Source organism: Triticum urartu, chromosome 7A, assembly GCF_056163025.1.
Source record: "Triticum urartu cultivar PI428250 chromosome 7A, HENAU_Tu73, whole genome shotgun sequence".
Classification (NCBI taxonomy): Eukaryota; Viridiplantae; Streptophyta; class Magnoliopsida; order Poales; family Poaceae; genus Triticum; species Triticum urartu.
In genome coordinates this window covers 101,621,568-101,634,126 of record NC_141879.1, presented here as the reverse complement: position 1 = coordinate 101,634,126, position 12,559 = coordinate 101,621,568, and the positions used below count along the sequence as shown (strand labels likewise).

The 12,559-nt window shown below is 44.9% G+C and overlaps 1 protein-coding gene across 1 annotated transcript; it reads left to right on the top strand.

The window, feature by feature from the left end:
- The first annotated feature begins 6,215 nt into the window (after positions 1-6,215).
- On the top strand, positions 6,216-9,816 carry LOC125519723 (serine/threonine-protein phosphatase PP1). Its single transcript, XM_048684466.2, has 3 exons — positions 6,216-6,600; positions 8,015-8,574; positions 9,207-9,816. The coding sequence occupies exons 1-3, from the start codon at positions 6,423-6,425 to the stop codon at positions 9,432-9,434; spliced, it is 966 nt and encodes a 321-aa protein (XP_048540423.1). The 5' UTR covers positions 6,216-6,422; the 3' UTR covers positions 9,435-9,816.
- The last annotated feature ends 2,743 nt before the right edge of the window (positions 9,817-12,559 follow it).

Genomic DNA, 12,559 nt, shown 5'->3' with positions numbered 1-12,559 from the left:
GAGAACCAAGCACATCAAGAGACGCTTCAATTCCATCCGGGATCTAGTCCAGGTGGGAGACATAGAGATTTGCAAGATACATACGGATCTGAATGTTGCAGACCCGTTGACTAAGCCTCTTCCACGAGCAAAACATGATCAGCACCAAGGCTCCATCGGTGTTAGAATCATTACTGTGTAATCTAGATTATTGACTCTAGTGCAAGTGGGAGACTGAAGGAAATATGCCCTAGAGGCAATAATAAAGTTATTATTTATTTCCTTATATCATGATAAAAGTTTATTATTCATGCTAGAATTGTATTAACCGGAAACATAATACATGTGTGAATACATAGACAAACAAAGTGTCACTAGTATGCCTCTACTTGACTAGCCCGTTAATCAAAGATGGTTGTGTTTCCTAACCATGAACAATGAGTTGTTATTTGATTAACGAGATCACATCATTAAGTGAATGATCTGATTGACATGACCCATGCCATTATCTTAGCACCCGATCGTTTAGTATGTTGCTATTGCTTTCTTCATGACTTATACATGTTCCTATGACTATGAGATTATGCAACTCCCGTTTGCCGGAGGAACACTTTGTGTGCTACCAAACGTCACAACGTAACTGGGTGATTATAAAGGAGCTCTACAGGTGTCTCCAAAGGTACATGTTGGGTTGGCGTATTTCGAGATTAGGATTTGTCACTCCGATTGTCGGAGAGGTATCTCTGGGCCCTCTCGGTAATGCACATCACTTAAGCCTTGCAAGCATTGCAACTAATGAGTTAGTTGCGGGATGATGTATTACAGAACGAGTAAAGAGACTTGCCGGTAACGAGATTGAACTAGGTATTGGAATACCGACGATCGAATCTCGGGCAAGTAACATACTGATGACAAAGGGAACAACGTATGTTGTTATGCGGTCTGACCGATAAAAGATCTTCGTAGAATATGTAGGAGCCAATATGAGCATCCAGGTTCCGCTATTGGTTATTGACCTGAGACGTGTCTCGGTCATGTCTACATTGTTCTCGAACCCGTAGGGTCCGCACGCTTAAGGTTACGATGACAGTTATATTATGAGTTTATGCATTTTGATGTACCGAAGGTTGTTCGGAGTCCCGGATGTGATCACGGACATGACGAGGAGTCTCAAAATGGTCGAGACATAAAGATTGATATATTGGAAGCCTATGTTTGGATATCGGAAGTGTTCCGGGTGAAATCGGGATTTTACCGGAGTACCGGGAGGTTACCAGAACCCCCCGGGAGCTATATGGGCCTTAATGGGCCATAGTGGAAGAAAAGGAGAGGCAGCCAGGGCTTGGGCCGCGCGCCCCTCCCCCCTAGTCCGAATAGGACAGGGAGAGAGGGGGCCGGCGCCCTCCTTCTCTCTCTCTCTTTTCCACCTCATGAATCCTATTCCAACTAGGATTGGGGGAGAAGTCCTACTCCCGGAGGGAGTAGGACTCCTCCTGGCGCGCCTCTCCTGGCCGGCCGGCCTCCCCCCTTGAGCCTTTATATACAGAGGCAGGGGCACCCCCTAGAGACACAAGTTGATCCACATGATCATATTCTTAGCCGTGTGCGGTGCCCCCTTCCACCATAGTCCTCGATAATATTGTAGCGGAGTTTAGGCGAAGCCTTGCTACAGTAGTACATCAAGATCGTCACCACGCCGTCGTGCTGACGGAACTCTTCCCCGACACTTTGCTGGATCGGAGTCCGGGGATCGTCATCGAGCTGAACGTGTGCTAGAACTCGGAGGTGCCGTAGTTTCGGTGCTTGATCGGTCGGGCCGTGGAGACATACGACTACATCAACCAAACGCTTCCGTTGTCGATCTACAAGGTACGTAGATCACACTCTCCCCTCGTTGCTATGCATCACATGATCTTGCGTGTGCGTAGGAAATTTTTTGAAATTACTACGTTCCCCAACAGGGATAGCTATCGAGAGGGAGGGGGATCGAGATCGAGTGTCCTCATGAATATTTAATATTTTTTCATATGGAATATGAAAAAATATCATCAAATTTGAAAAAATATTCATGAATTCAAAAAGTGCCCATGAAATTTAAAAATATTCATGATATCAAAAAGTAAAAAAAGTGCCCATTACTAGTTTAAACTAGTAATGGCGCACTATGCAACGGTGCGCCATTAGTAGTTTTGCAAAAAAGTAAAAAAAAATACAGTAGTGGCACACTCTACGGCCGGTGCGCCATTAGTAGTTCTAACTACTAACGGCGCACTCTACCCGGATGCGCCATTAGTATGTTTGAAAAAAATGAAAAAAAAACATTTTGTTACTAGTGGTGCACCGTGTGCCTGGTGCGCCATTAGTGTCTTCCACACTAATGGCGCACCAACAGATGGTGCGCCATTAATATATAGTAATGGCGCACCATATGTCTGGTGCGTCATTAGTGTCATTTCCATCTATAGTCCTTTTCCTAGTAGTGTACCCATAGTGTGCCTTTATGGCCACCCAGTTATGTTGTGACGTTTGGCACACCCAAAACATTCCTACGGTATCCGGGGGTTGCACAATCTCATGGTCTAAAGAAATGATACTTGACATTAGAAAAGCTTTAATAGACGAACTACACGATCTTGTGCTATGCTTAGGATTGGGTCTTGTCCATCACATCATTCTCCTAATAATGTGATCCCGTTATCAACGACATCCAATGTACATGGTCAGGAAACCGTAACCATCTATTGATCAATGAGCTAGTCAACTAGAGGCTTACTAGGGACATATTGTGGTCTATGTATTCACACATGTATTACGATCTCCGCTTAATACAATTATAGCATGAACAATAAACAATTATCATGAACAAGAAAATATAATAATAACCATTTTATTATTGCCTCTAGGGCATATTTCCAACAGGTACTGGCACACATTTCTTTTTCGGAATGGTAAGCTCAACATTGCCTATGTTGCAAATCAGCAGCACACACTGAACGACTGATCATATTGCTTGTACCACACAAGTCCAACGTCTCGGCAGACTTTGTCATCGTGTCAGCCGACCGTCATCCTAATGGCATGCCTCTCACTTTCTTGGAACCTTGAAGATGAAGACATGCTTGGGGGCATCACTTTGGTGCCCCATCCCATCCAGCCAGATAAAAAAAGTGAGGCATTTGTTCAGTTTAATTTCACCCAACGCCAATAGCTAAGGCGCTCAGTAACAAGGGCCACTCTGTCATCATCTTCATCCTCCCGACCAGGCGCCCAACTCAATCTTGCGCCTCCTTTTCTTCTCTCTCTTCTCTTTTCCTTCTTTCCCTGTGGAGCAGCAGTCTCTTCTGAAAGCTACCCTGACACACTGCGAGGCTACTATCCTCGCTCCATGCTGGCATCTGAGCCTAGTTTTTTTGCGAGTGAAATTTGTATTACTCAACTACCAAGAAGATTACAATCAGCCGCTGCTAGTTCTACCGCAACAGAGGGACTAGATCCTAGCCAAGTCATTGTTCTTCCCTCTATGCGTGCAAAATTTGCCAAGCTATCACTAACCTTATTAACATGTCGGCTAACATGAGTAATACAACATTCACGAAGTGACATGAGATATCTAATCTCCTTAACTAAGGAAGCATAAATCGACCTATCTGGTTCTCGTCCTTTGATCATCTTGACCGCCACAAGTGAGTCCATCTCAATGATGACCGGAAGGTCGCTTTTCTGGATCGCTAGGGATAAGCCTTCCATGCACGCGCCCAGCTCTGCCTCGAGAGCTTCACGGCACGAGAAGAAGGTCCTGCAAGCAGAAAATATAATGGCTCCCTGAGAGTCACGCAGGACCATGCCAGCTCCTACGTTCTCAGCACAATAGGACCCATCCGAGTTAAGTTTCACCCAGCCATCAGGAGGGGGCGCCCAAGAGGGCGAGGGTTCCACCCTCCTGGCTGGCGTATTATGTAACATGCGATCAAAGCTGATAACGGTTTTCCCTTTCAACGGATCAGCATTCGAGTTGGTCTTGACAGCGATCAAAGATTCAAGATAACTGACGAGGAACTTTCTTGATACTTCTAGTGGGGGGGGGGCTTCTTTTGATGGACAATCTCATTGCGTATGAACCAACAACGCCAAAGTGTCATGAGCAGCATGTTCCTCTCAATATCCTGCAGGAGTTGCAGCACATGAAATAGCCATTCTTTCCCGGTGCACACTACCATATCCACGTTTGGTAGGTTCCAAACCTCTGCCATGAATTTCCAAAGACAGCGAGCTATAGGACAGCGACAGAATGGATGAAAGTTGTCCTCCGGTTCTAGACCACATACTGGACAAATGTTCGTTGTTTCCAGAGTGCGTTTGTGCTTATTCTTCCAGGTAGGTAACGAGTCAGTAACAACTCGCCAAGCAAAGTTGCGAACAGTAGGAGGTACTTCTGCAGACCATATTAGATTCCACATGGATCTTCGACCATCTGGTGCTGAACTTGAAGCAGTAGAATCGGTCCTGTTTGCTTCTTCGAAGGCAAAGTCATATGCACTTTTAACAGAGAAAACTCCAAGCCTACCAGCCCCCAACCAAAGTGTCCTCTTCACGCCTTGGTGATGCTCTGATTTTGAGGATTTCCTCTACGTCGCATGGCATAAAATAGTTCCTCAATAATTCTGCATTCAAAAACCCATTGTCATTCAGGAGCTCAGAGACGAAACAAATACGACATCGTCCTTGCAGTGACACAGGTTTAAATGAATGCGGTCGTGGTATCCAATTATCCCTCCACACTCTTATACTTGTTCCATTTCCAACTCTCCACACAAGTCCTTTTTTTAACAGTTCAAGACCATAAGAAATTGCTTGCCAAGATGACGAAGCATTGCCTGGGAAAACTGTATCTTCCAGCTTTCCGTCTGGGTAATACTTGGCCTTGAGTAAGCGTGCGCATAGACTGTCCGGCCTGTCAATAAGTCGCCAAGCTTGTCGTGCAAGGAGAGCTTGGTTGAAAATTCTGTAATCACGGAATCCCAACCCTCCATTTCTCTTTGGCTGAACCAATCTATCCCACGCCTTCCAATGTACTTTTCTTCTCCCTTCTTTATACCCCCAAAAAAGTTTCTAACCATCCTTGTTAAGTCATCACAAACAAAGAATGGAAGCTTGAAAACACCCATTATGTATGTAGGAAGAGCTTGGGCTACAGACTTAATCAACACCTCTCTGCCAGGTTGTGCAAGCCAACCATCTCCCCATTGGATCAAACGTTTTGTGAGGCTTGCTTGCAGATTTTGAAAACGCCCCTTGGACATTCTCCCATCTGGAGTAGGGAGTCCCAGGTATTTCTCCTCAAATACTGGCATGGTTACATTTAAAACTGCCCGAACATCCTCCTGGTTGACCAGTGGGCATGCCTGACCAAACATGATTGAACATTTATTAAAATTCAAGCTTTGTCCTAGTTGGCTGCGAGGCATTGGCTTTGAAGCATACCATTGGCCATGCCCTGACAGTGGCACACATTTGCTTTTCCAGAACCGCTGCCCATGTTCTTAGGATGCCCCACGTTGCTGAAAAATCAACAATGCAGGGGGCAAACACAACAATGGGCAACACTTTTGCTTGAGTAAACCACCTCCCAGAAAATAAGAAACGAAGACTTAGGTTTAGGAATAAAAAACGAAACCAAATCTCCATACTCAAATGACACATCAACACTAAATTAAACGAGCGGACCAACATTTGAGTGGATGATTAAATGCATGTTTTAGACTTAACACCAATTGTTGCATTTTTCTGAATTTATTTTAGGTCTTTCGACGATAGGAGGAGACATTCCCATCGACTGCGAAGGTGTCTGTGACGACTTCGTAAATCCGAGGATGATGTGTAGACTCAGTCTCTCAAAAATACTCATAAGGTAGGATTTGTATGTGTGCATTCATAAAGATGGGTGGATTGCATATGTTTGGGTGCGTGCGTCTGTACTGACCTAAACGAGACGCACCGTCCTGCTAGTTTTCTATGGCAGTCCGTTAAACTTTTTTAGAAAAATTGAGGGGACTTTTCAAAATTTATCATACTCTCTGGATGACGAGGACAGGCCGTGCCGACCGGGCTCTAGCCCTAGAGCCAGTCCAAGTCAGTGACACGTCCGGCCCTGACTGCCGCCCCCCGCGGGCTCGGTTTCCAAACCACGCAACAATAATATCTCGAGCCACCCCCACCCCCACCCCCACCCCCGCTCTCCCCTCTCTACGCGTTTTCTTTCCGTTGCCCCCTCCCCTCCCCTCCCCTCTCCACCCGTCGGCTCGGGCGGAACCAAATAGGCACGCACGGCTAGGGTTTATCCAGCCACCCGCCGCCGCCGCCGCCCCGCCCGACCCGACCGCTCCCCGCGGCCGCCCGACCGGGGCTTACCCTCCTCCCCTCACCCCCACCGAGGCGCCCGGGCGATGGACGCGGCGGCGCTCGACGACGTGATCCGGCGGCTCCTGGAGGCGCGTGGCGGCCGGACGGTGCGCCCCGCGCAGCTCTCCGACGCGGAGATCCGCCGCCTCTGCGCCGCCGCCAAGGACGTCTTCCTCAGCCAGCCCAACCTCCTCGAGCTCGAGGCCCCCATCAAAGTCTGCGGTAAGGACACCCGCTTCCTGCCTAACCCGTCCCCTCCCCCCTCGTGCGCGCCTCGCTTCTGCTGTCTGTCGATGGCTCTGCGCTCCGTCCGTAGGCTGCCTTGCGCCGTGTCATGTGCGGCTGCTTCGTGCGTGGCGAGCCGCGCCTCTGGATGCTTTCGAATTCGGCCTGCCCGTGATGGCCCTTCTGTGCTAAGTTCAGGCGCCCCCGTGGTTTAAAGCCGCTGCCTTTTAGTTTTTGCTTGGTGGTATAGGAATTCCTGCTATCTTCTGGCGAAAAGAAGTTCTAGTGGGTTCGCTGTTCTGGTGTAGCATCTTGGATTGAACAGATGTTCTCTCTGGGGAGGCTCAGCGAGCTCTCTGTACGATTCATCTTCCTCTCATGTTTTTCGCGTTGACTGGCTGATGAATTCGTCCGTCTTAGAGAAGCGTGGCAGAGCTTCTGGAGTTTGATTTCAATGTCAAACCTCAAATCGCTTTCTGGTCTTCGTTTCTTTATATATAAAAGATGGTGCTAACTGTTAAAGCTCTTCGTGGCGACATGTTTCTTTTACCAATACAATACTATATTAGCGCTTAAGGACTGTTTGAGGGACAGGCTGTTCATACTATTAGAGAAGTGAACAGATTAAGCTATGGCTTTCCCCAACAACAGAAAATAAACACGGCAGTTGAGCAACGTGTATCCCTTAACTTGAAAGCCCATGAAACTTTCTGTAGCAGCAGTGCAGCACACTTTATCTAATCTTGACAAGTTGACCTGTTGTGAGTCCTAGGAATTGTTCCTACGGATGCTGTGTTTTTAAAAGGGAAGAGTGAGACCCTGTTCATTCATTTTTCCTCAGCCAGCATGCACGGAACATACATGAATGTCTCAGAATGCATGTTTCAACCCCATAGTCACAGTTGACTTGTCAGCCACAAACACATGGATCCATTCCAGATTATGAAACTGCTGCAGTAGTGGGGGTCGGTACTGGAGTCCACAGATTCCAAGCTGGAGCAGATAATCTGTTTTCACCAAATTGCAAAATCCAGATTGTGTTAGTTTATTTCAGGAATTTGCAGCTGAGGTGAACGTAGTTTTGTTAAGTGGGCATAGTTTCTTGTGACATTTCGAATTGGCTTCCTCTAGTATATGATTGTGTCCAGCTGAAGGTATAGCTTTATAATATAAACAGTACCATGAAAAGACTAATTGCCCACGTTCTGTACTGTGTTAGTGTGTTGAGTGTATGTTATATTAGCAGGTATATACTATACCACACTTCTTTCTTTTCACGAATAGACTCATAATTTACCTCAGGATTAGTATTGTAAACTCTTTTGCCAAATCTGCCATCTGAATTTACAACAATATGATGATTTAAAAGTACGTTTGGCATTTAACTGATATGCTATTTACTCACTGACAGGGGACATCCATGGCCAATATTCTGATCTTCTTCGATTATTTGAGTATGGTGGTTTCCCACCGGAGGCGAACTATTTGTTTCTGGGTGACTATGTTGATCGTGGCAAACAGAGTATTGAAACGATATGCCTTCTCCTTGCTTACAAGATTAAGTACCCGGAGAACTTCTTTCTCCTTAGGGGAAACCATGAATGTGCCTCTATCAACAGAATCTATGGATTCTTTGATGAATGCAAGAGGAGGTTCAATGTTCGTCTCTGGAAGGTTTTTACTGACTGTTTTAACTGCCTTCCTGTGGCTGCACTTATTGATGACAAGATCCTGTGCATGCATGGGGGTTTATCACCTGATTTAAAGAACATGGACCAGATACGTAACATTGCCCGTCCTGTGGATATTCCGGACCATGGTCTCCTCTGTGATCTGCTATGGTCAGACCCTGATAAAGATGTTGATGGCTGGGGTGAGAATGACAGGGGTGTGTCATACACTTTCGGAGCTGATAAGGTTGCAGAGTTCCTTGAGAAACATGATCTAGATTTGGTCTGCAGGGCTCACCAGGTATGCCTTCATTCTCATCTTGAAGTTTCTAGCAAGTAGCACAATTTGATTTACCATAGGTATTGTTCATCATTTGGTACTGAGCACATATTTTCATTTGGCATCTCAATTGACTACAAATAGATGTTGTATAAAGAATTGTTCAACTTGCATGCAACAACCTAGTACGCCATACCCCCCCCCCCCCCCCCCCCCATATTTAAACATGCATTTTGTGGAAAATGAAGTGCACTGGTTAATTTCTGTATTGATATTGCAAAATACACTTCTTATTAGTTGCAAGAGAACTTGTTTACAAATTGTTGATGAGGTGCGTGCATGTCTATAGGTTGAATTTATCATCTGATATTGGACACAGCAAGTCATTATCTGCCATTTCATGTGTTGAGGCCATGGGTCATAAACTTGGTTAAAGACTTTATGCAATGTATAGTAGTCTTCTTCATGCAATTTTGAACTTAATTCAGTTCACAATTGCTGATATTTTAACCGCTTCTACAATAAGTACATTGGGTTAGCTTGGATTACTACAAGTCATATAACTCTAGGTTAGCTATTCTCAGTGGATCTTCGCATAGCAAAGTTGCCTCTGTTTACCATTCACTTTCTTACACTGAATCTTCTATGCACAGGTGGTGGAGGATGGATATGAATTCTTTGCAAAGCGTCAGCTCGTAACCATATTCTCTGCACCCAACTATTGTGGCGAGTTTGACAATGCTGGTGCCATGATGAGCATAGATGATTCACTAACATGCTCATTCCAGATCCTTAAGCCTTCTGATAAGAAAGGGAAAGCTGGAACCGGCAACTCAAAACCTGGAACACCGCCTAGGAAGATAAAGATTAATATTATTTAGGCAGACCCTTCAGGTACGAAATGAGTTATTGTGATGGAGCACACCCCCAAAACTTGTTATGAAGGTGCGCCGAACAACGTGTTGAAAACGTCAACCTGCATGCTGTTGTTTTTTCGTGGTCTGATGCAGATCTGTCCTGCCATTCTGGAAAGATCAGAGCAGGAAACATAACTGGGAATTTTGTGTGGATTTCTTATTCCTTTTATTAACTCTGCTATGCGTGGCAAAATGTTTAAGCACGGGAGGCATCAGGAACCTCATCCTGTGGTGGAGATTGCCAATGCTGAATGTAGATTCTGTTATGTTATGTACGCTGTTTTATCTGTAAAGCTTGCCTCTGCAAATGACTTGCTAGCTTTAGTGAATGAATGTGTTTTGCTGACGCTGATGGTAGAGAATGACTGGTATTTAATAGTAGTACCAAGTTCGCGGAGGGTTGCGGTAGGGTTAGGTGCTTTGTCATTTCTATTTAAACATGTGGTTGAGGTTTCTCTTACTTTTGCGATGTTGATGTTTATGGGTCATTGGGTATTTCGGAGATTCATAAACCCTTTTACCTAATGAACTCATGGTACCTAGCAGTTTCTTCCAAGATTATGATTTATCATTTGCACTGTGCCCATTGAGATTCTAGTCTTCAGCTCACCCCATTAATTCACTCTGTTACCTTGCAGTCTTCAGCTGCAACCACTAATTGTTTGGTTATATGTGCTTTGAGCTCGAAGGTCCTATTCTGATCCGAGCTCAAATGCATCTTGTTTGCCTACAAAATTCAAAAAATTCTGAGTTTTTTTTTGTGCTAAACTTAGACAAATGTTTTGTATGCCTACAAAATTTGAGCACGAAACGACATTCGTGGAAATCATTGCAAAAAGACAAAATTAGTACCTCAAAATGTTTTCAAAAGTATTACTCCGTGCCGTAATGTCAGATGTTTGACACTACACTAGTGTCAATAAATCTTTTACATTATAGGACGGGGGAGTAGCATTTTTGAAGCATTGATTTTTTTCTTGTCATGGCTCCCACAAATGTCATTTTGTACTGAAATTTGACGAGCATACAAAACATTTGTCAAAGTTTAATAAAAAAATCATTTTTTAAATTTTTTACCATTTTTTTGACTTTATGTTCACCAGGGTGCATTTGACCTCGGAAGCAGATACTCCACATCCGTTTAAGCTGTCACTTAATATTGGCAGGAACTCAAACTATGATATGTGTGCATCCAAACCTGCCTAACCCAATCAAGCTTTGTTCATTCAGTCAGTATCAACTTCCCTATTTTAATATGTTAATAACGAACTTGTCTCTAGTTTGGTTGCTGTTTTCCACAACAGATTATAAATCAAACACAGTATAATGCAGGCTAGCAACAACAATCTGAACCCAACTGTTCCTAGCCATGTCCCTCTTTGTTCCACCCCTCTTCTTGTTGAGTATGTGTCGTTTCTTTTAGTTTCTGGACTATCGATAAACTGAACACTCTTTTTTAGTGCTTTTGGACGTAGATATGTGTGGTGGCTTTCCACTTTCCGATATATTTTTTCTGAGTGGAACGTTGAATATAATAAGGAACATAGGAGCGGGGTATGTTTGCATTGTTAAATATTTATATTTGACAAATTTGTTTGGTTGTATGGTTTGGAAGGTAGTAACTGGGAAATTAAATGGACTTGCTTACATGCCAGCCTATATACCTGCATACATTTTAGCCAAGTTCATAGCAGCGCAACACACAAGGTCTTTTACTCGTGAAGGGACACTGGTGAGCTGTGAGCGCAATCATTTTGTAAGGGGATTAAATATTTTATGTTGTAATGTAAGCACCACTTGAAAGGAAGGTGAACCCCTTCACGGTCAAGGAAAACTTTTAAGGCGGCAACTGGCGAATATATCACAGTAGCTTAAACAAATATAGTACTGTTGATTCTTATTTAGAATTTTTTAAGGCTCAGCAGACTTTTGAAAAGCCATAATTTCAATTTAGTGAAAAGTGTAACTTCCGTCATATTTTATGGAAAAGTACAACCCCAATTGTAAGATCCGTTTGATATCTAAGAAGATTAACTTTATCGCCACTAGTATTAAAAAAGCAAACATAAATTCCTCTAAGCCTACACAACAAATTGTACACAAGATAACTAGAACCCTCCGATCCAATCTAACTTAAACATTGCCGCAGGACCTCCCCTACAGTATCGTCACCGCAGTAGAGTTTAACCACCAAATTCGGAATGGATTGGTGTGGTTCCTCTACGCCTATATCCTATTGCCCATATTACGTAATATGGGCAGTAGTTTACGTACTATGGGTAGTACATACGGCCATGGTTTGCCAATCATCCTAACGCTCCGCGTCCTCGATACCCTCCTGCAACTCCCTGATTTTCGATCAATTCCATCCGAATCATGCATCCCCGACCCTCCTTTTTCTAGGCACCAGATCAAGAAGAACGGATCCGCAACAACCTTGCGCTGTCGCTCCTCCCTTCTCCCATCCTGTGCGCTTCCCCTTTGATATGTTTCTTTCTTCTTCCCCTTCCACAAGGTAGAGACGACTAGCGCATAAGTGTGGCTCGCTTCACTTTTAGTACATGCATGAGTGTTGCGCTTGATGAGGGGGAGATGGCGAGTCGAGGGGAGCGTGGCGGTGGCTGGGCAAACCCATAAGTTGCTTAGGCGGTGCATGGTGGCTGTAGTGACGGGCCGTATTACGGAGGCCGCAGTGGTGGACTAGGCGGCGGCAATCCAGATGATAGTGCTAGCCATGAGCGCGAATACTACCAAGGACAGGGTAGCGGTAGTGGTGCCGGTGGCGGCGTCCGTGGCCGTGGTTACTACCAAGGAGATGGTGTTGGCTGTGGGTACTACCAAGGAGGCGATAAGGGCAGCCATGGCCGTACGTACTACCAAGAAGGCCCCAAGAGCCTGTACACTATCGGCGAGCTGCGGTTCAACACCAAGGAGTCTGAGGTCACCTTACCTGACTAAAAGCCAAGTCCATCTGGGTAAAGTTAAAGTCAGTTAGTCAGTCAGTGTGCCCCATGACATGACATGATGAGGTGATCAGGTTCCCCATGATATGTATGTTTGCAGGAGGGAGAGGAAGTTCAAGGTGACCA

Excerpts from the sequence above, each read along its gene's own strand:
- LOC125519723 (XM_048684466.2), top strand. The coding sequence starts at position 6,423 with ATGGACGCGGCGGCGCTCGACGACGTGATCCGGCGGCTCCTGGAGGCG. Across the intron at positions 6,601-8,014 it reads GGCCCCCATCAAAGTCTGCG|GGGACATCCATGGCCAATAT; the intron begins GTAAGGACACCC and ends ACTCACTGACAG. Across the intron at positions 8,575-9,206 it reads TGGTCTGCAGGGCTCACCAG|GTGGTGGAGGATGGATATGA; the intron begins GTATGCCTTCAT and ends TTCTATGCACAG.